General features: G+C 44.1%; 1 protein-coding gene across 1 annotated transcript; it reads left to right on the top strand.

The window, feature by feature from the left end:
- Positions 1–11457: 11457 nt before the first annotated feature.
- Positions 11458–23128, top strand: TMEM9B (TMEM9 domain family member B). The gene is made up of 5 exons (XM_052810671.1): positions 11458–11635; positions 13424–13515; positions 16882–16990; positions 17971–18105; positions 21961–23128. Exons 1-5 carry the CDS (start codon positions 11552–11554, stop codon positions 22114–22116), a joined length of 576 nt encoding a protein of 191 aa, XP_052666631.1. The 5' UTR covers positions 11458–11551; the 3' UTR covers positions 22117–23128.
- The last annotated feature ends 8 nt before the right edge of the window (positions 23129–23136 follow it).

The raw sequence follows: 23136 nt of genomic DNA, 5'->3' as shown, positions 1-23136 counted from the left end.
AGGTGAGGAAACCGCTCCCACCCCGAGGTGCCTTGCAGGGGTTCACTGCCGGGTGTCCGGCAGCGCTGCACTGCTGTTTGTGCCTGGCTTGGCTGGGCTGGCCCGTGCTGCAGCCGCAAGGACCGCGCTGGGGCACAGCGGGCTGCAGCTGCAGTGTCCCCATGCTCTTGCTGGGCAGCAGCCCCACGGGTGACGTGGGGGGTGCGGAAACCCGGTGCCCTAGCTTGGTGGCGGAAGAAAGGCAGCGGGTGCTCCTCCCAAGGGATGAAGCACTAAGAGAGGGCTGCCAGCAAGACTGGGGCAAGAGACCTGGAGCCAGCCAGCTAAAAACTCTCTCTGCTGTAAGGAAATGGCAGGTAGGTCTAAGTACTGCTGTTACCTGCAATCCTGTGGTGCACAGCTGGCCACCGCGTTTTCCAGATGTTGCCAGCTGGGGAGAATCTCAATGTCAGTGCAGGCAAAGGCAGCGTTGAAAAATACTGCTTAAGGGAAAGAGCAATATTGAGCCCTATGTTCTCAATGAGAAAAGCAATATATTTTAAAGTGTTGCTATAAATCCCAGTCCTCTGTTCCTCCACAAACAGATCAGATGAACCAAGGTGAGTGATCAGGCACTCGATAGCTGCAAAACACACTGAGTCATGGAGAACAAGGGCAAACAGGCTCCATCTGAGAAACTGCAACACCAGACAGTGCTGGCTATTAATTTGGAAAGAAAAATGTAATTGGGGGTTAATCATTGGTCTTCCCTGGAGTACAAATCCAAAAAACACTTTGAAATCCCTGAGTAGAGGACAAAGCCCAGCATGAGTGCATTGCATCCCAGTGACTTGGTTTTATCCAGGCCAGTAGAGACCAGGACACACGAAAAATGATCAAGATTTTGCCACTAGCCTTTTTGGGTGCTGGCAGAGAAGGAGAAAACCCATAATTGGGCAAAACGTGACTTGGAGCTGGCGTAACAGGGGAACTGGGTCTCAACAGTGCAGATGTCTGAGAACCCAGTGAAGTGGGTTTGCTGTGAGTGGTGCCCTGGGAAGGGCTGCTTGGCTTTCTGGCTTGGCAGGTTTAGGGAGGACATCTATGGATTTTAAGCTCCTTCTACTTACAGAGAGCTCCTCTACTGAAAGCATGATGATGCTTCTTGGTTTAGGTTTCAATGACATTTTTCAGCTTGACTTTTCAGGCTAACAGAAGGGGAAAATGGGCTTTTGTTCCTCCAGAAGGAGACGACAGTGTATTTTTAAAAACAAATTATGTATGAGGGCTAATTAACTTGGCATTTACAGCTTAGCATTCTCCTAGATAAATTTGCTCCAACTGAGACCACATTTTATTGTAAGAAAGCTTCTGCCTAGCATCTCTTTCCTCCTGCTGCTTCGTATGCTGTGATATTAAGGTCACGAGCTATCTTCCAATGTCCTGTTCAGTGCCTTCCAATTAAGTAATGAGTAAAGTGAAGATCCCAGGTATGGTTTAGCTGTGAAGGCTGACACATCTCTCCGTGGGACTCCTTATGGTCCTGGTCAATGTTTTAACAGCTAGAAAGAGCATAGTGGGACAGGATCCTAGAGAAGCTTACTACAGAGCAATGATTTAACCAGTGGAGACACTTGTTTTTGCTCACCATAGAGATGAGCTCTGAAAAGGTCATACTAATGAGGGGAAGGAGACTATGTAGGTGAGGAATTTATCTCCTCATCCGGTGCTAAGGCCTTGCCAAATAATTTGCTCTCTAAGCATGCTGTGGTTATGGTTAGCAGGCTGGTGGGACGGACAGCCCAGATGCATGGGCAGGATGGGGCAGGCAAAAAACCTCTTGTCCTTGCTGCTGCAGGCCCCGCCAGGCCCCTGCCATGGTGTGCAGGACATCCTCATCAGCAACCTGTCCCACCACAGGAGCTCCACAATCCTGTTTGCTTGTGTTGTGCGTGTCCTTCAGGGCTACATGGCACATCAGGGCAGCGCTCGCTCCACTCAGTAGGGAGGTGCAGCTGAAGAGAGAAAGCTCAAGCTTGTTTCGACAAGGGGTGGTGACTTTATGTTGACATTATTTGGGTGTTTTTTAACTCTCAGCAAAGTCCTCCCTCTCCTGCCAAGACTATTTTCCATCCCAGGGAGCATACCCTGCCCTCAGGAGAGCATCCAACAGTGCGTTACTGGGAATTCATGCATTACCTAAGTAGTTACCGTAAAGAAAGGAAAACGAGTTCACCTGTACCTATCCAGAGAGCAACTGAGCACAGTGGCAGCTGAAAAAAAACTACCTGGAGAAACTGCTAACGTAATGAATCACCACAGTCTGTATGCAGGGGGAGTTAATAGGACGTTCTCATTCAAAAATTGTATTAGAAGATGCTGATGGCAATGAGCCCACATCAGTTGCTCTCCCTGCACTTCCACTCTCTGCCATCCCAAATTGAGTTAAGATCATCCAGATGCACCTCTTATTGCTTTAGGAGAAAAATATGGCATATTTTTTCCTGAGGGTCACGGGTAACTAACAGGCCAGGCACAGCAAAGGTAAAGGCCCATCCTCAGCGATGCGAACTGCCATGGTTGCAGTGAGATCAGTGGGCTATCCCCAGGGCCCAGCTTTGGGACAGAAAGTCTCAGGACTGCTTGACAGGATGAAGGGATAAAATGCACCAGCCATAAGACCAGTTTGTGGGAGGGCTGCAGGTCTGCACAACTACATGCTCATGTGCAAACGGAAACCGTGAACTTCTTTCACTCTTAGATTTTCTTCTCTTAATTTTTAAGCCTGAATTGACACATCTTCAAATAACAAGGTCAGTTATTCACTTTCCCCACTATTCCCACAATACCAAACTATAAACATAAGTGGTGGTGGTTGGTAAGCAAACAAATGAACCCAAAGACACATACACAAAACCCGAACAAAACATTCAGTTGTTGTAAAGCCCAGAAGCTCTAATCAGGGCTCCAGTATATTAAACACGATACAAACAGAATGGACTCAGCATCCAGCTTTTGAGGCTGGTGAGTTAAAATTAGGGCAACTTGGCTAGTGAAGAAGACAGGCAGGATAGCAAAAGGAAGGACATGAGGTTTTATTAGGAATAATTGTGTGCTAAAATAATCCATAAGAGACTGGTGTTAATAACCAACTGTCCCCACAGCCTTCCCGCATGGAATGTGCTGCCTACCTGAAAACTTACCACAGTTGCATTTAGGTGGATATAGAAGAAGCATCCCAGGGAGCACTGCTCAGAGTGGACTGCCTCCAGGTAAGTCCCACTCTACAGGAAGAAAAATAAGGCTATGTATTTAGTAGAATCACCTGCATGTGTTTATTGACCTCCCCAGAGAGCATGGCTGCTTGGCACCACTAAACCACAGGCTGTCTTTCAAAAAAAGCCACCCTCCTCTGTTTGAAAAAGGCTCCAAGTTTTGATCTTTTTCTTAATGCAGCGAAGCTCCTTTCTGCCCTTGGGCTGAGAGAAGCAGGTGCTTTCATCAGGCAGAGGACAACCAGAAGCACATGAGGTACTGGGCTCTCTGGAGACTGCTAATGATGTTTGATTAATTTTCATTATCAGTGTGAGCAATCTTTGGGCTCTCTCTGCATTTGTCTTATTTAGAGTTGTCTTTTCTTTCTTCTTAGTTAAATGGCAGCTTCTACAGACAGTGATCTAATTGTTTCTCAGCACCTGCTTGAAGCCCTCCAAGTTAAGGATGGACATTGTGTAATTTGCAGTACACGTGATTTGGTCTTTAAGGCTCAGATCAAATCAAATGGAATAGCAGATTAGCCAGTAATTGAAGGAAGTGGAAGGTAATATGCAAGCTGATGCTGGGGTCACAGAAATGCTTGGGCTGGACAACACTGAATAATAGACCAAATGAAAATATGCATGTTGAGGTCACCACACGGCAGGACGAACAGCCTTTCAGCAGATACCCTGAGCTCATAATGTACAAATCACTTTCTGTCTACCAGGGCAATGAGCTTTTGCAGTGGATTTTATACCGAGTCTTTGCAGTGCTATAAAACTCAGATGCAGCAGCCAGGTCACAATGGGTTCAGTTGCTGCTGGTGGGGCAAATGCCCGGGATGGGTTATGTGCTGTCACCTATGGCCCTGCCACCATCCTCTCATGTGGTGCGGGGAGCACCTCGTGCTGAGCCCTGTGAGGGTGGACCCGGCTCCTGAGTCAGGGTCATGCAAGCCTTTCGAGTCACACACAGAGGCGGGAGGCGAGGGATGCTCAGAGGACTGCGGTCGAAGGAAGGGTGCATAGGGTCTGGCTCACTGACGCAGCCACGATGCCCTCTTACAGGCACTCGCCGCTCCAGGACATCAGAGGTGGTAAGTCAGCCCGTTGCTCACGCCTCAGAAAACCTGTCTTTGGTGTGGCCGTGGCCGTGCCAGGACAAAGCACTTGCCAGCCCCCAGGGTTGTTCACATGCCGGGAAGGCGATAACCTTGTCAGCATTCAGCTGCAAGTTCCTCTCAGTCGGGCAGGCTTGGAGAAGCCCCTTTGTGGGCTCCAGCCCTTCAGTGGGTCCCAGTAAAGATCCCAGCCCTTTCTTGGTTATCAAGCCTAATTTTGATTCCCTCCTATCCGGATGACAACATGCACTCGTTGAGGCAAATACTGACCACCTGGAGTGGTACAGCCAAAGCCACAGACTGAGCTCTTGGTCTATACATAAAAAGCAAAACAAACTTAGAATCTGTACTGGAAAAATGTTTCAAAATATTTTTAACTTAAAAAAAAAAGAATACCATCCTCCAACTCACTATAGCACTGCACTGGACTGGCAGGCAGGAAAACTTAGCTCACTTTCCTCCACCGCCACCCAGCTTCAATGCCCTGAACTCATCTTTATGCTCCACATTTCTCATTTATACAGCCAAAAGCATCAGCTCCAAAGACTTCTGCCTGGGGAGCTGCTGGCTTCAGCAATCTGTATTTGGCCCTCATGAAGGCCTCGCTCTTGGGGCACTCCCAGGAGGCACACAGCTTTTGGAGGATAGGCAGGACGAGGCTCGCCCCCATCAAGAGCAGATCTTCTTCTTCACAATAATTAGTCTGAGCAACTCCTTGCCTTCTACTACATGAAATCAGGAGTTACTTGAAGTGCTGTTGTATTTTAATGCACTTCAGCACACATGGAGAATCAGGCGCACTGTACCCAGCACCAATGCAAATGAATACAGTCCCTGGAGCAAAACCACAAGTCATTCCTGATTACATTACCAAGCAGCAGTGAGCAGTGTAAAATGGCAAACCAAACTCAGCCATCCTCCCAGTGTTTGGGTGGTGGAGAGCTTAATAGTCTCTGCTCTGACAATCAAAACATCGCTATTTCAAATAGACCTTTTTTTCCTTGTAAAACACTTTTTGTTAATTGAAGGAAGAGGCGTTGTCTGGGGTTGAAAGTTGCAGCCTGGGCACGGCTGCCAGATATGATGAGGCAGTCAGAGGGAAGCTCGCAGGGAGCTGCTTTGCAGGGTGTTGTCATGGGAACAGAGCAAGTAGGGCATCCACCGACTCGCGTCTTCCACACAAACTCTGGCAATGCGGTGGCATAAAATCAATGCCATTCAGCAGCACTAGGAGAGCCAGCTATTAGGTTGTCTCTAGTAGAAATTTAATCTAAATGAAAAGCAAAGGCCAGAACCTCCCTTTGTGTGAAAGTGATGTCACTCCTGATCTGAATGGAGCAAGACTTTACGCCAGCCGAGTTAGCATCTAGGCACAGATGTCAGAGCAAAAGGACTGACATTAAAAATATCTGGTGGAACCACAATTTCTTCTAAGAACCCTCCGAAACAAGGTGATGTTAGAAAGCAGTTACTGAGAGCCTTGTTTACTTAGGTGACTTTTTGCTTGATTTTCACTGTTTGTGCACATTTTAACAGCCTATGAATTTGGCATCCATAATGATTAATGGCAGAAGACAAAGGGTTGAGCCCAGTGTGTATGTCACCATGGGGTACAAGCTAAGAATACAAAATACTGCCATAGTGTCAATACTTGTGGTCATCTGAAGTATCTGACTCCCTTTGCACATTGCTGTCTTTGAATGCAACTTACCTCCTCTGTGCAAATCTACGGATGTGGAATTATTAGAATTTTCTTTATGTTTGTAAGAAATACCTTGTGTGATATTGTGTTTGCTAAGAATAAGCAATGGATAAGAATGGTTTCCTGGATAAAGAATACAGAGATTCCTGCTCTTGCAGTTATAAGGGATGATGTATCTAAAAAAAAAAAAGAATATTGTTAATGTTACACCGCAGAGACCAGTGAAAGTAGAATCAAATGCAATAGGTGAGCCAAGATCTGAGAAAGGTTGAAAATGCTAACTGAAAAAAAGGCTAAAAGAACAAAACTCAATTCATTGCCTCCAAGCTTTCATTTTGTCTTGCCCAGGTCTGCTGACAAAGTAAAGAGCTCCTAATTAAAACAGGCATCTGCAGTGTAACCACATTGCTGCCGCTGACCCAGGCCAGCAAGATGCTGAGTGTATGCTCCTCATTTCCTATTGACGCTGAAGTGTGAATGAGGGGCCCACATCCATCCAGGGCTCGCTTGATGTATGCTTTGGAAAGCGACCAAAATAGCAGACAGGGGAAGAAAACGGAGCCAACACATGGAGGGGTTCCCGGTTTGCTTGTTGAGGTTATTGATTAAAGCCCCTCTGCTTAGCAACAAGTTTGAGAAAAGTAATGACAAAAAGGCCCGTAGTTGTATCGTAATCATAGTCTTGCCTTGCCTTTAACATAGCTCTCACTGGCTGTGATGTTTCTATGCAGGTTGCAGCAAAGATTGGAATGAAATGGCTGGCACTGGGTAGAGCATGTTCTGGATTCATAGTCACTTTACACTTAGTGCTGATCCCTTTGAATATAGAAGAGGGAGCACAGATTTACTAGAGTAATCCCAGTGGATTACCCTGTATGGGGAAGAAACTGTGGTTCCTTTTTGGGCATGGTTGCCTCCATGCAAACATGCCTCTAGGAAAAGCTCTCCTGGGGAGAAGAAGAGGGGGTACAAGACAAAGCATGTGGAGCAGCACCAACCTTGTCTCTCCCATGGGCAATGCACGCAGGATGCCCAAGGTCCTGCTGGCTCAGGCCTGGTGGAGCCTATTAATAAATTTTGGATTAAATAAACAAATGCAGAAGCTGTTCTTCATGCTGCAAGGGCTGAAGTCAGAGTTGTGGACTTACAGATCATGGTTAACCGGCTGAAGTCCCCTTCTTATCTACAAGCTGCTGTTCCTTGTATTTTCAGCCTGTCTCCTTTGCTGAAGGAAGGGACAGGCACCAGGAATTACATTGATAAGCGTATGACGTATGTCACTAATTGAAACCATACGCAGAACACGGCATGTTCCCCATGTATGTGATATGGGGAGTCAGCTGGTACTAACAAAATGCTCCAGCGTGCGAGAGTACCGACTGACCTTGCATTAGCAGAGAGGGACCTTGAACTCTTATGCCAGCAGAAAAGTCGAGAGTGGATTCACTGAGACAGAAAGATAAAATAAATGCAGAGCTTTTTCAGCACTTCCCTCCATTTGCTTCATATCATAAATATCAATACAAATATAGAAATACAGAGGTAAACAGTTTGTCTAGCTTGTCCTTTCCATATGCATATATTTCTGTTGTGGAACGCTTTACGTAACTTCTAACAGCAGATTGCAAAATAATGCCTCGGTTATGGAAGGAAGCCACCAGCCACTACATTGCATTACTGTAATGTAATGGGTCTCTGAGATTAACTATATTTAGAAAGCTTGCTTTTATTGTAAACTTTATACCCCATCCACTCCGCTGGCATCGATTTCTCTTTGTATTCTCCAAAGACCACGAGGCCAGAATACCAGCTAGACCTGAACAGAGCTACTGGGATTTTGGCCCAAAATAGAAACTCATGAGACAAAACTGCACTGTTTATTTTAAGGGATACAGCACCAGTGACAGAACGTATTCAAACAGATGCTGATGACCAATCTGCTGAAAGGTGAATTTCTCATTAGCCTAGAGAAATTGACATTGTAATTAATTGCTTCCCACACTTCTTTGCTAAGTAAATGTTGCTATAATAACAAGTGCTGCCATCATTTTAATTTTTTACCTGAACATAGGGAATAGACAAAAGAGAATCTGTATTTACTTTGTTTTTCTTTTTGTGCAAATGTCACATTGCTTTCATGATGGCAATGACTGCAGAAGTGCTGATTCAATCACTTATTTACATAATCCCTTCAGATTTTTCTTTTATATCGTTGATAATGAAAAGATTTTTCTCAGCTGAGAAAGGAAGGGAAGCAGGCAAGTTCTGAATGTGAATAGACTGAACTGACATAAAAAGATGGTAATTTGCATTAGTAAGAAATAACCATAACGCAGATGATTAAAATTATGGTAAATACTGTCTGCCCTACCTGCCCTGAGGCACTTCCACCCCGTGACAGTGAATGCCCATCCAGCTGCAGAGTGCAAAGCAACCCTACAGAAATTGTTTGACACAGCACAGTAGAGTCCAATGTTATTACCACTTAGTGCATAAAGTTATTTTGCAGGGAAAAGGCTTTAAAATACTCTTATTTGCATGTGAATCAGTACAGCACAGTAAGGAGGAGCAGAGACATGGCTTAGTGCACTGTTGCCTACAGAGATGATGCGACTTTGGGAAGGCTCCTGCAACAAGACAGGAGAAGCAGAAGCCCACTCTGCACGTACAGTGCCTGGAAATATGAAGCTCTTTATAAGCTATTTTTATAAGATGACTGAGCAGAAAAGATACACCCCTGGAGTGGCTCCCCCCCCCCCCCCGCAACACCTAGGGATGCACCACTTGTGCTGTGCCTTCATTGCACAGTCTTGCCTTTTGCTCCCAAAAGCTCTGCTCAGGCTGTGCTGCAATGGCCCAGGGGGATTTGCTGTGCCCCACGGCTCACCCCGTCTGTGCCCAGCGTGGGACCAGGATTTGACCCTCCCCAGAACCTCAGAAACAGAGCCTTTGAATGATCAAAGGGACTGCCAGCAGCCCTCGGGGGGACTAGCTGTGTGAGTATTGATGATGGAGACAAATATGACAGCAGCTACAGAATTGTAAAAAGCTCACTTCTAATTCAACACTGTGCACGGAGAGCAAAGTGCAAGGTTTAGGTTAGAGAGGCCAACGCACAGCTGCAACTTTTGAAGCAAATCTTGATATTAAAGCACATTCTATGTTATTTTAAAAAAGCAAAATAGATGTGAGAGCTTAGCTCCATTAACCTGAAGAGGGTTGGTCCAGTAAGGACTGAGTTAGCAGTGCAGGGAGCAGCCTGCATGCCACTAAAGCTCAGACTCCACAGATAAACCTTCGAGAGCTCTCTTGAAGATGAAACTCACCTTCAGCCCTTCTGGAAGATTAGATAGCTGAAGAGCAGTTTTGGTCAGGGCAATCGTTTAATCAACTTTTTTCTTAAAATCACCTTTTCTTTACATTTTTAAACTTTTTTTTTTTAAACTGTAGTTTAACAGTATTGCTTCTGATACTCGTGTGCTGACGAACAAATTTAAAAAAACCCTGAAAAAATCTAAATGTTAAGATAAAAACTTCCAGTACTTTTTTCTTAATAATTCATCCAGCAGTTTTGCTTACTAAATAGCTGCTTAACTGTTTTCTAGGGGAAGAACGGACTCATCTTCTAGAGGAAGTAATCTTTACCACTTGCAGCACGAAAAGCCTGTGGCTTACAGGCTCCCGTTTCCTTTTTTTGGTGTCCCCGGATTTGAAGAAGCTCCAACACGGGGCTTGAAGGTCCCGAAGACCGTTCCAGTCATCTAAAAAAAAAAGTGCACTTACTACCTGTGTATTAGAACTCTTTGAGTGTGTTAGAAAAATTAGTCTCTCAGATTATCTATTAGCAATCTTTTCCTACACTGAGGTGTTCCAAATGCAGTGATGCCTCTGAAACTGCACATTATTTACTTCAGCTCAAAACTCAATCCATGTTTTTCTAACGATTCAGCATGTTTTTCAACTCAGCAGTTGATTCGCCCATTGCAGACTATGAGCGTGGGTGGTGAGGAAGACACAGAGCCACCTTCACGCTTCAAACCACTTTCATTGCAGATACAGTCATTAAACAGACAAATTGTTTGGCTAAGGCTGAAACCCGATGTACGCTCATTATACTCCGCTGGCGATTTTCCCTGAATTTTAAATAAAGGTGTTTTGTGTTTCCATAGTAACTCAAGCTCCTTTACGGAGGTGCCTAGTGCACCGTTAGTATTGCACAACTCACTGTATTAAAACAAAGGGTAAGAGCACGACCGAAAAGTATACTATATCTAAAGGATTATTTTAGTTCCTATTGAATTACAGCTACTTACTGGGGGCTGGGGAAGGAGAGAGGGAACAGAGCAGAGCTTTTGACAACGCACAGTGTCGCTACTTAGCAGTTCGGGCTAGAAAAGGGATACAAGGAAGCCACAAGGTATAAAAAAGAGGAGTGGGAATAAACGGGCTGGGTCCCGCAGCCCGCTGTTCCTCCGTGAAGCGTGTCAGAGAAGCTGAAACGAGCCCGAGCGGTTTCCCCGGCTGGGGTCGAGCCCTTGCTCGGCACCGGCTGCCGGGCCAGGGCCAGGCTGGACCCAGCCCTGGCAGCACCAGCGGGGCCTGGGGGCTCCTACCGGACCCGGCGGAGCTTGGGAACCGCTCCCTCTGCCAGGCCGGCAGGGACCGCGGCTGGACACGCTGCCTCCCACCAGCCCGGATCGCCCTCCGAAGGGAGGCGAACGCTGCGCTTGGGTGGGCGGCGTTAACCACCCCGCTACGCGCAGGGAACGGTGCTGCATTTCAGCGGCGTTCTCTCAGGGACACCCCGTCCGTCCCTCTAGCTGTCTGTGAGATGTACCAAGAGTTACCTAACTTGCCGCCGTAGGCTCAGTTATGGAAAAACTGGACTGCCTGCAACGCGGCCGTCTCATTTCGAGCGCTGCTTGCCGCCACTTTTACTCCATTTCAGTACTTCCGCGTTTTTCCGCGGAAAACCCGCCCCCAGTGAGCGAGCGCTCGCTGGAGGAAAAGGCTCCGCTATTCGGCGGCCTACGCAGGCCGCCTCCTCCGCTTTCTCCCGAGCGCTCCCCGTCACGTTACGGCTCAGGGGGCCGCCGGCACCCGCCGGAGGAGCCGTTCGAGCCGTGGGGGCAGGCGGGTAACGCGCCCACCGGGCCCGCCCGCGCCCCGCCCCGCCCCGCGGGGGTCGGGCCCAAGTGCCGGTGCGGCGGCAGCGCAGGCCTGCCGCCGGCCGCCCGCCGCGGCCCTGCCCGCCGAGCCTGGCGGCGGAGCGGATCCCGCGGGGGCGCCGATCCCGCAGAGGGCGCCGGCCCCGGCCCGCCCGCACGGCCACGCCCTCTCGGCCCGGAACCGCTCGGCGGCGCCGCGGTTCCCGCGGGGGACACCGTCGCGGCCGGACGGGCGCCTCACGTGAGGCCGGCGGAAGGCGGAAGTGATGGCGGCGGGCGCTGGGGGGCCGGCGGCGCGGCGGCGATAGGCGGTCGGGGCCCGACATGGCGGCCCGCCGCGGGGGCTGGGCGCGCCTCTGCTCGCTGCTGGCGCTGGCCGCTTTGGCGGGGCTGGGCGCCGAGGCCAAGGTGAGCGGGGCGGGCGGGAACGGGTCACGGCGGCGCTCCCCCGCCCCTTCCCGGCAGCGGGGCCCTCGCCTCCTCCGCCCCGCCGGCCGCTCGGTGCCCCTCGCCGCCCCGGCCTGCTTTAGGGGGAGGCCGCGGCCGGTGGTTTCGGCCGGGTACTGCCCCGGGGTCTCCGGGAGCGGGCGGCGGCTCCCGTGGGGCAGCCGGCAAGAGCGGGGGGGGCACTTGGGCCCGGCGTCGCCGGAGTCTGCGGCGGCCCCCCCGTTCGGAGCAGTTTACGTGGTTTCGACGTGGTGCCCGGGGACGCTGTCAGGCGAGAGTGGACGCGACAGTCCCGTGTTCGCTGCGAAGGCCTTGCTGGAGGGAAGCCGCCGTTGTGGTGGGTGGGTGGGTGCGCTGGGGTCGGGGTCTTCGGCGCGGTGCTCCGCTTTCTGAGCAAGCTCTTCTCGGTGGTCCTGCGGGGCTCTGCCGGCTCCCGCTGCCGGCCTGACCGGGGCCGAGTGCTCGCAGGCACTCTGCTGTCGCTCCGTCCCGGTTAATGTTTGGGACTGTAACCTTAGCGTCTCTGTGACTGGCTGAGAACATCGTGTCTCCTGGTAGTAAAAGTCTTTTCTGTTGTCAAAGTGTCTGATTCGTCTCCTTTTTAATGATAATCAGCTATTTGACTTTTCTAGGGCGAGACCAGAAGTGACTTGGTATATTGTGCAGTCAAGATTTTCCAGCTGACCTATAGCCACTTAGCATTACTCTGACCTGATTGCTCAGTGTAGAAGTTCATTACCAATACTTCTTAAGATGTTCTTTTGTAATTTTACAATTTAGAAATAGCCTCTAACTTTAGATAAGCCATGTTTATCCTCTTGTCTCTTATTATTTGCTCAAATAAGTTACTCTGATTTGGGTTTGAGAATGCTTCCACCTGTAACCTTGCTGACCATCTCTGTTCTCTCCATAGGCTTTTCAGTTTTTGTGCAACTTGGGAAAGGAAGGAATTACCCTATTTTAATATACTACACAAAGTGATCTTTTTCTGAAAATCCATTTTCCCCAGTAGTGGTCTAAGTGTTAATTTTTGGTGCTGCTTCTTTCTCACTGTCCATAACAGTTCGTTTTCCTCACTTCTATCTGCAGTGCCTCTTGTTGGTTATGCAAATTTTAACTTGTTTCTCTAAAACTGGCTTTTACAAGTTTCCGTCATTTTTCACATTTACTTTGCCTTTGTTTGGAATTCCAGTTTTGTACTTTTTTTGGTACCTTTTTTCTCTACCTTACAATACCCTGCTGCTGTTTAAGAGAAGAGGATCGTAGGTTGTACTAGTCCCTGTAATAGTTTTCCTTACAGAATCATTTCTGTTGTGGTCAGGGAGGACAGAATTACCCACAGAGGTTTCTTTGCCAGCTTCCATTTGGGGTTAATAATTTTTCATCATTTTAAGCTCACCACTATGTGTTATACAGTTGTCCTCAAATTGAATAGTTGAGTATACCAACATCAATAACTTCTGAATGTGTGTTATTTCTTAAAAAGAAAAGTGAGCTTAAACTCCAGATTTTTTTCGTGAAGAATGTGCTTGCTATCTAAAATAATAGTGTTATTTGACAAATTGCTCTGCTTGCTTATTAATTTTGAAAGGTTGTTCTTAAACTTGAAGGAAGTGCTGAGTAAGACTATTCAAAGATACTTGGAAGTAGTTTGTGTTAAATATTTCATGTATTACGTGAAGAGTGTTTTCTGTATCCGGCTATGGTTACTGAGGATAATTTGTCCTAAGCATGTTGTTTACTTTACAGAATTCTGAGGATGTCCGATGTAAATGCATCTGCCCTCCTTACAAAGACCATTCGGGCCATATTTACAACAAAAATGTTTCACAGAAAGACTGGTGAGTGTGTGGCGTAACAAATTATAATGAGTCTTACTAGTTAAAGACTCGTTCCACAGTGATTATATGTGAGTCTCCTATGGTGATGCCAGGAGAAATTACATCTCTTGCATAACTTACTGGAACTTTTCTTTTAAAAGTACTCCAGAATTCAGCTCTAGCAAGGGACAAGGCTTGAAATTCATAGTTTTTGCTCTGTCTTCTGTTTTGGTTTGCTTGCTTGCATGTTTATTTATTTATTTAGACTTGGAAGTAGTAGAAGGGAAGAGGGTGTTGTAATTTGAATTCAGTGATTTGAAATGACGTAAAGGCAAGGGAGCACAGCCATGGAACTAGGACTCGGGACTATTGTCTCCTCTTTCTCTACTCTTGAAACCCATAATATCATTTAGAGACTATTGTTTCTGGAGATATCTGTTCCTCAGAACTGCAGCCAGAGAGGGAGGAAAAAAATGGATTTTTTTTTTTTTTTTTTTTCAGTGGGTACTGCTTAGCCTGTGCCTTACTAGCAGACAAGACCCTGTTTCCCTTTAAATCAATATTGGTACTGATTGAAGGAAAAATTATCTTTAAAAGCTTGACTAATTTTATGGTGACAGATACTGATGCATACAGAATCTCAAAAATCTATTTTCCTATCTTGAATCTCATTTTGTTGAGAACGTTTCTTAAGTGACCATCTGGGAACATTTTATGACTCTGATCTTCTGTTTGAGGTGTCTTCTTGCAACTTCTAAAAGACTTGATTGCTGGTTTATGTACAATAAAATAGACAAGTTTAGTGCCATACTTTGGCTTCTGCATCAGTGCAAGTGGCTTGTTATTGAATAGAACTGAGTGATGTACACCATCCTTTAGGTATTTAGATCAGTTACTCATGAGACAAGAGCCAGATCAATTTTTAGTGTCTTTATGAATTATGTACAGTATAATGACCACTTACTGCAGGCTTGTCCAGACATAAAATGAAAATTTAATTTTTAATGTTGAACCTGTACGGTGTGTCATGATACTCTTATTTAGATGTTTCAGTTCTTTGTCCTGGGTTTGGCTGGGATGGAGTTAATTTTCACAAGAAGCTGGGAGGGTGCACAGCCAGGACAGTTGACCTGAACTAGCCAAGGAGATAATCGATACCATATGACCTCATGCTCAGTGTATAACTGGGGGAGTTGGCCAGTGGGGAGGAGGGATCACAGCTTGGGAATGGGCTGAGCATTGGGTTCCAGATGGTGAGCAATTACATTGTGCATCACCCGCTTTATACATTCTTTTATTAGTACTATTGTTATTATGACGACTTCTCTCCTTGTGTTGTCCTGTTAAACTGTCCTTATCTCAGCCCACGAGGTTTCACCTTTTTCTTCCGATTCTCCTTGCCATCCCACCTGGGGGGGGAGGAGTGAGCAAGTGGCTTTGTGGTGCTTAGTTGCCAGCTGGGCTTAAACCGTGGCATCTTTCACTTGTAGTGGTCTGTTCTCCGGCTTCAGACTGGCAAACGGCACGCTATGCTAACGTGAATATGGGCTGGGGTGCTTTGACACCAATTAAAGCATTCACCCTTCTGGACTCAGGTCAGGAACTATTGCAGGCAATCCCATCCTGATGGACAATGCGCTAGGCAAGCATAGTGATGCCTGAGCCGAAGCACCTACAGGGTTAAATAACCCACTTGGAAAGTGTTGGTATTTTGTACTTTGAAAGTATTGGTGTACAGAGGCCGACTGCAGTGGTAGTCATGGATGTGGAGGGAGGGAGGGAGGGAGGGAGGGAGGGAGGGAGGACACCCTGTCTGCAAGCTGAATGAACTGGAAATCTGTGCAGAAGCTGCCCTTCTGACTAGCCTAGCTTGCCTTGGAAGAACTGCTTCCTTGGTGCTGTTGCTGTGGGCACAAGGGAGAAGGTGGTAATGTAGAGGCAGTTGAGTGGGAAAATTGTTTAGAAAAGGATCAGCCTTTTCTACGTTTTCCTCTAAAGTTCCGCAGTCCAAGGAGACAAATCATCAGAATTCTAAGGTTCTGATAGATTTTACACTTCCTAGCAACTTGAAACACTGAACTGGAGAGAAAAAAAGAGTGCTGATATTAATATTTGATATATTCATAGTAACAGACTAACTACTGTACTTAAGCTACATACAAGCTTTCTACTATACTTGTCCAGCATATTGATGCAAGCTTTCAATCATATGAACAGAAATTGTGTAGATTATAACTTGCATGTATTTTTTATTTTATAGCTTGAATGCTGCACTCCTCTACAGAGGAGAATGTAATTCTACTTTCAAATAAATGAAACAAATAAGCCTTCCACTCCCTTCCAGAGGATGTGACTTGACACTCAATAGTTTTAGTTACGAAGAAGAAATACAAAGAAAACAGAAGAGATGAGTTGGTGTCTGGCCATGTGTTTGCAGTGTTGTAGTCTAGCCCAGTAGAGTGTTGAATCCTAGGCTGCTGCTGTCACTTCAGGCGTTTTGTTTCATTACCTGCTTCTGACTGTGCTAACATTGAGTTAACCTGGATAAAGGCAAAACATGATTTTTGTTGTGTCTGTGCTCTGTAGGGACCCTGGGGTATGAATTCTGAACATCCCACCTGAGTCAGCAAAAAGACCAAAATTACATAAGTTATTGGTGGAAGCAGTTGTCTCATGGTAGCTGGATTTTAGTGCTGTGGTATAGAGTGCCCCTAAGATTGTCAACCACGCTTTTTGGCATGGGACTGACTTATATTTTGTGATCCTTTTAAGTCAAATTATGCTTTTGCATCTGAGTCCAGTGCTGCAAACTGAATGCTGTTTGTTCGCTATCTTGTTGCCTAGAGAAACAACCCATCTGACTTCTGTTTTTTTCTTTAATGCCTGTAACTTGTGATGGCAAGAAAAAAGAACTTCTGTTCATGAACACCAAAGAGAGGTTAATCTCCTGTCAGATAGTGGAAGGATAGAAAAAGGCTCTTTTGAGTACGACGAAAAAAGAAGTGTATAGCTAGAGTTTACTTTTGTCCATAATGTCAGTGTCAGATGATGCATTTGTGTTGGGATTCAAGTCCTTGGACTTGTTATGCTAACAGCTTTAAAACTTTCACTGAAAAATTAAAACATTCTATTGAGTTAGAAAGGTCTTAAGATTTGTTTAGCAGCTTGTCAATAGCTGAATTTCTTGTTTAAGGAAAATAATTGTGGAGTATTGATTTATGTTGTTATTACTTATTTTTTTTTAAATCTTGGATACCAATAATTTAGAACAGCTGAACTTAAGCAAAGGTGGTTTCTCAGCTCATGCAGCTGGGGTCTGCATGCATAGTGGAACATGTAAGCTAAAACCAGCTCAGAACTGACTGAGCAGTTTCTGTTTTTCTTCAGTGATTGTCTTCATGTGGTTGAGCCTATGCCTGTCCCTGGACCTGATGTAGAAGCATACTGTTTACGTTGTGAATGCAAATATGAAGAGAGAAGCTCTGTCACAATTAAGGTATACAATGTAATTCTGTTGGCATATATTAAATACTTCAACTGATTAGTAAGTATGTCTGTTTTCTTTTAGGGCAATACTCTTTTTAAAGGGAAAATTTTTCTAAAGCAGCCTAAGATTTAACTTTTTTCATGATAGGTGTTCACAGTTTATCTTGAGTAGTAACAATAAGATCAACCAATAGCTGAAGAAGAGGGCTTGAGATCCTTTATTGAAGATCTCCACTTTTGACATTAAGCTGTACACCTTGTTGAAATTCTGAGCGTTCTAGGGCATTTTGTCAAGCTTCGGACTTTACGTTTTTGTTATTATTTTAGAGGGCCTCTCATTATTCAGCTGTCTTACTTGCTTACTAAAAATTTTCTTTGCATGTTGGCAAGCTAAAAAGAGCAAAATTGTCCATGTTTGCTCTAAAAGATGATTTCTGTATTCTTCACATTCTTACCCTGTTGGAGCCATTGAGCCCTAGGCTGGGATGAATAGATTGTGCAATGCATCTTTTCTTCTTTTATAACACAGACTCCTTTTTTTGGTCTTCTGGAAGTTTGGTATTTCTTTTTGCCGTCCCATTTTTCTTAGTGACTGTTTGAATACAAATCTCTGCTAGAGAATGGAGACCATGCAGGAACCCCCAAATTTTGTCATTCCAGTTTAACGGCCAAACTGAACAGTTGTCTTGGTTGAGTGAGATTTGTAACACCAAGTTGTTTTAAGAGGGATAGCATAAGATTTTTAGCAAAGCCTCACTAAGAGAAACTGTTTCAAGCTAACATCTGTCTGGCCCAAACCCTTTTAATACTAGGTTGTGGTTTGATGTTTTTAATCTGTTTGTGGGTTTTAAGTCAGCTGGTGACTCTACCAAAGATTGACAGGCTCATCACAAACTTTGCATGTACTCTTCTTCTGGTCCTTGCTGCCTGCCAAGAGATTGTGGGTAGTAATGTCACAATTCTGGCATAAACTCTGCTTGCATTGTGTAGGTTACAATCATCATATACCTGTCTATTTTGGGCCTACTTCTTCTGTACATGGTGTACCTTACACTGGTGGAACCTATACTGAAGAGACGTCTCTTTGGACATTCACAGCTCATACAAAGTGATGAAGACATTGGGGTGAGTTCACCAGAGTGCTTGTGTACTTCAGTTAACCTAAAGATTGGGATGGTTGGTTGTTCAATAACTATTTGGGATGAGCAGCTTTTTTTGCCAGGCAGTGTGAATGCTTTTCTTGAAGGGAGAGGAAAGTAAAGCTGTGAATGACTTCTGCGAAGCCACTCTTTCATTTTTTGCTGGGCTACAAAGTAGTAGGATGAGGACTCTCCTAGTTATCTCCATCCAGTTATTCCAGCTCTAGACACAGTTTATTTTCTCAGAGAAGAAACAAAGTAGGAATGGAGGTACACATATATAGGAGGTACAGCTTCTTAAGTGTTAATGGTCCATACAGTCTTACTAGTGACCACATTTATGCAGATTGTTTACTGCTTAGATTTCTGTCTGCAAAAAGGAAGTAGAGGGGTTGCATCTTCTGTTGCTGCTAAAAGTTCAAGAAGAAATTATAATTAAGTAAAATAGTGATTGATGCTGAAATAATTTCTGAGTATTACAGCTAGAAACCAGAATGTGATAGTATATTCCAACGGATCAGAACCGCCTTTTTTGGGAGGAAAAGGGGAGTAGTCCATTAGTGACTTGGTTTCCTGTCATTACTGGCTTCCCAATCTCCAACAGTGTTTTTGACTTCTAATAAAAAGTGTCTTCAGTACCATTACAGGAAGGGAATGTAAGACCTTATAAAACCTTGTATTGGAAAGAGTGAGACACTTTAGTACCTGATGAGTGTGGATAAGGAGTACTGGTTGGTGGGAGTAAGTCATCTGTGTATTGAAGGAGGACTTAGAATAGTATAAAAATACGGACTATGGCTCTGCATCTGATGAATCTGTGTGCATCTGAACTGATGAATCTGCATGCCTGGGAGAAGCATCACCACAAAGTAATGTGAGGAAAGTTTGCTAAAGTAGCAGCTGGATTAGTGGTAAAGTGTCAGTGTTGAACCACACAAACTGATAAAACAATTCTGAAGTCTCAGCATCAATGTGCTTTCTATATTGAGCCCTCAAGCAGTGCTGCTTTTACCGATAAAGTATGCTTCAGGTGTGGCATAACCTTAGAAAGAATTTCTGAAACCAAACCCAGAGTATGAAACAGGAGGATTGCCATCTGCTTAACCTAAGCATTTCAGCAGACATGAGCACTTTATTACTGTTGAAGTAAATGAGAGCTAGTCAAAAAGATTTACAACATGAATGTCTTACAATAGAATCGTTAAGAATATATTCACCATTCCTTCAAATAAATAGGAGGTTAATAGGAAGAAATAAAGAAGTTTGTTCTTGGTGAAACAAAATTATGATGGCAACACTTAAAATCTGTTTAAAAGCCCTGTAGTTCTGACTGCCTGTTGCTTCCGTGGCTTCATAGATCTGAAGGTATCAAAAGTGGTAAATGCTATGCTCTGTTATGCTCTGTGTCTGCAGATTTTAATGTGACTTATACTCAGTTTCTCCAGGTTTTTTTTGGTGTGACAACTGTCATTGCTAGTAAACTGAGGAAAAGCATATTCTTTAGTTCTACTGGTTTTTTTCATCAATAGTGGCCACATCAGCCACCTTGACTTAAAAAGGTGTTTCTGTTCTGCAGGGGGGTATATTAAGTATTCAAAATCAAGCATTTTCTTAGATAATACTTTTTGAGTTGTGCATTCTTTATTTACCTTGACTTCACAACAAAAATATGTGATCATTACCCAAGCTTGAGTTAACATTGTCTGGAATGAAGGTTCTTCAGACAGAGGTATACTATTGCTATTGTGTCCCACTGTTTCTGCACTTCCTTGTGTATTACACTGAGTCATATTCCAGATGTCTTTGTATTGACATCTTAAGACTTTGCCAGTCAGTTCCAGGAGGCTATTGGTGAGTGGTTTTTTTGTTTTGTTTTGTTTTTGAAAGGAGGGATTTGAATGACCCTTGTTCTGTCTACATGCTTATAGCAAATGGGGCAGTTTCCTACTTGAATTAAATGAACTTGTGCTGTATGCTATACCTCGGACAAATTATATTTATTTTATACCTTATATAAATTATGTAAACTCAAATCTGGGTTAGAATCTTCTGATTGTAGGTGGAAGAAGTGAAATAAGTCCCATGGCAGAGCTCAAGTTAACTGTGGAATGAATTTACCTTAAATTCTGGATCCATCTTAACCAATTTCATGTTTTGCTGTAACTGTTACTGTGACCCTTACTTGTGCTTGTGGAGTCACTAGTGCTTGTATCTGCAGTAGTGCTTGGAACAAAATGCATTTTAGGTCATTGCTTAGTTCATGTTGCTCCTTTCCCATTTATGTTCCTTCTGTGACAGTGAACATGAGATTATTTAAGGTCTCTCATGGCTTATCCCCATCCTTGCCTTCCCTCTTGCAAGTTCTTGAGGTATTGATCCTTGTTGCAGTTTGGAAATACCGTATGCATTGATTTTGTTGCTGAATTTCAAGCCAGTATGTTTGTTCTTTCTCGTTGCCCATTGGTGGCAGTGACAAGTCATGAATGTAAGCTGCTTCTATAGACCCCTTTCCTCTTAAATTCTTTTTTCCCATGTTGTCTGCATAGAAATTGGCAGTAGCTGACCTTTGAGCTGAGATTGTTGTTTATCAGGAAAGCCAGTACCATCTAGCTTGTCCTGCGCTGTCCCTTCCAGCATATATTTTATGGTAGAAATGTGTTGCTGGTGTGATTTTGTTTCCCTCTGAATTAAGTGATTTGTCACCTGTTAACTTTCCATTCTAGGTATATCCAACTGCATAATTCTTTTATAGTGAGATTATAGCTGTTTGGGTCAGAGATTGTCTCTTGTTCGCTATTAGCATATTTCTTAGCCCAATGAGGCTCACGTGTGGCTTTGGGACTTGTAGGCATCCCTACACTGGGTATCATTAATGATAATCTCTGTACTACTAAGAATTATGGTTGAGCTACTCTACACAGTCATGTCACAAATAAGGTATCCATTAATATAAATGTCTTCAAAAGTGTTCTGGGGGCAACAGAAAGGGAACATGAAGTGTAGACATGCAAAAATATAGTTATTTAATACAGGACATAATTATGGTTTTTTTCATTATGCATTGTACACATGATGCTTTCTGCCATAGCTCTAGCAACATGACTTTGTCCAAAACAGTTTGATAGCCAAATAGGGAGTTCAGTTCCAACTCTTACTGTTTATAATTTGGTTATATTTACTAGACAAAAATAAAGCTTTGCAGGTACTGTTAGAAAACAGAGTGAATATTAAACAAGCACTCAGTTATTGTTAAGCTCTGTCACTTAAACAGCTGTATTGACACTTTGCTTTTAGACAGCTCAGTACAATAGGTTTAGTTTGGTAAACATCAGAGTATGTTGGTTTTGTATAGAAGCTGGGTGTGAACATCCTGAACTGCCTGATGGTAAATGGCCATGAGCTGGCAGACAACTGGCTCTTTAATTCAGTTTTAAAGTGAAGTGCATTCATGACAATAACAGGAGGCTCCCAGTGCCTGGTTCTGTTCTAGGCTTCTGTCCCATCAGCTGCTAATGGATGCTAGACTGTGGTTCTGATCTTACAGCTCACCATGATGTCTCTGGGCAGCAGATAATTGTTTGATGGTACAATGAAGTTTGGTCTATTTGGGAAAGCTGTGGAAGTTACTTTGAATGAGAAACTGAAGTACAGTTCTAACTATTCAAAAACTTGCTTGGTCATAATTCTGACCAGCTTGTCGAAACAGCTTGTTTACCTTAAAAACCAACCTGCCCCCTCCCCCCCCCCCAAACCCCCACATCCTTTGGAATGTAACAACAAAAAAGACTACTGTAATTGCTTGGTGGAGTTGAGATCTAACTAATGATTTTTGGTGTTCCAGGATCACCAGCCTTTTGCAAATGCACACGATGTGCTGGCTCGTTCTCGGAGCCGCGCCAATGTATTGAACAAAGTGGAGTATGCGCAGCAGCGTTGGAAGTTACAGGTCCAAGAGCAACGCAAATCTGTCTTTGACCGTCATGTTGTGCTGAGTTAATTGTGTCTCAGTAAAATAACTCCAGGGAAGTAAAGTGGACTAATTGAAAGAGCTGACTTGCGTCTTCCTGACCCTGCCAATTCAGAAGGGTTTTCTTGAATGGTTTGTTATTGATTTAAAAAAAATAAAGAAAAAATTATTTGAACTTTGAAGGAATGTACTGGAGTGGAAGCAACTTAAAAAGATTAGTTAACCAAAAGCTAAAATCTTTACATTTTCAAATGGCTTTTACTAACAAAACTGAAAAGAAAACAAACTCTAAGATATCTTGGGTTGCCACTGTGGTACCTTATTTACAGTTGTGACTTTATGGTGGTTTTTAACTATATATTTCTCTCTACTCTTTGTGGTTAAAAAGTACCTGGGAACACAGTAATTACAACTCACTAATCACTTTATGTAAAGACCTTTTGTAAATATACTTGGATTTTCTGCTGACTAATGCTAGGTACTGGAAATCTAAATCATGCAGTGTAGTTTCATGTTGGGGAATGAAATCCTGATTGACTGTATTCATCATTTGGTTTCTTGCACTCGTACTTCCAAGATGCTTGTATGTCAAGTGATGTTTGCAGATTTAAGGCAAAGCTTAAATGGACACTGACTCTTTGAGCTGCATACTTAAAGTACTGTGATGTAGATAACTCAAATGCAGTGCATATCAAGACGGTGTTGGCATTTTGTTCTATTTTGCTTTAATAGCTTAATATATTGTATGTGTATGATATCTCTTAAAAAAAAAATCTTTTTCCCTTTCTCTTCATGGGTAAAGTCTCAGGAGTTAGTATATGATGAAATATTTATTATAAAAATCTTTCTGCATTTGTCTGGATTGATGGTGTAAGGCACATACTTTCTCTAGCACCTGTCATCTTGGGAGTTAGGTGTATTTTTTTATCTGTGATTCTGTACTCATCTCTCTTAAGAGATATACAGTTGCTAGATGACTAACTTTCATATATTGCCTTTGGAATGTAACAATTAAAGATAAAACTGATTTTTGAAATGTGGATTTGCATT

This window comes from Harpia harpyja, chromosome 16, assembly GCF_026419915.1.
Source record: "Harpia harpyja isolate bHarHar1 chromosome 16, bHarHar1 primary haplotype, whole genome shotgun sequence".
Taxonomy (NCBI): Eukaryota; Metazoa; Chordata; class Aves; order Accipitriformes; family Accipitridae; genus Harpia; species Harpia harpyja.
The sequence above is the reverse complement of the archived record's forward strand: the minus strand, read 5'-3'. Positions and strand labels throughout refer to the sequence as shown.

Bases quoted from the DNA above. Each gene is read 5' to 3' on its own strand.
- TMEM9B (XM_052810671.1), top strand. From the start codon at position 11,552: ATGGCGGCCCGCCGCGGGGGCTGGGCGCGCCTCTGCTCGCTGCTGGCG. The intron at 13,516-16,881 runs GTGAGTGTGTGG...GTTTTTCTTCAG, and splicing joins AATGTTTCACAGAAAGACTG to TGATTGTCTTCATGTGGTTG. The intron at 18,106-21,960 runs GTGAGTTCACCA...TTGGTGTTCCAG, and splicing joins AAAGTGATGAAGACATTGGG to GATCACCAGCCTTTTGCAAA.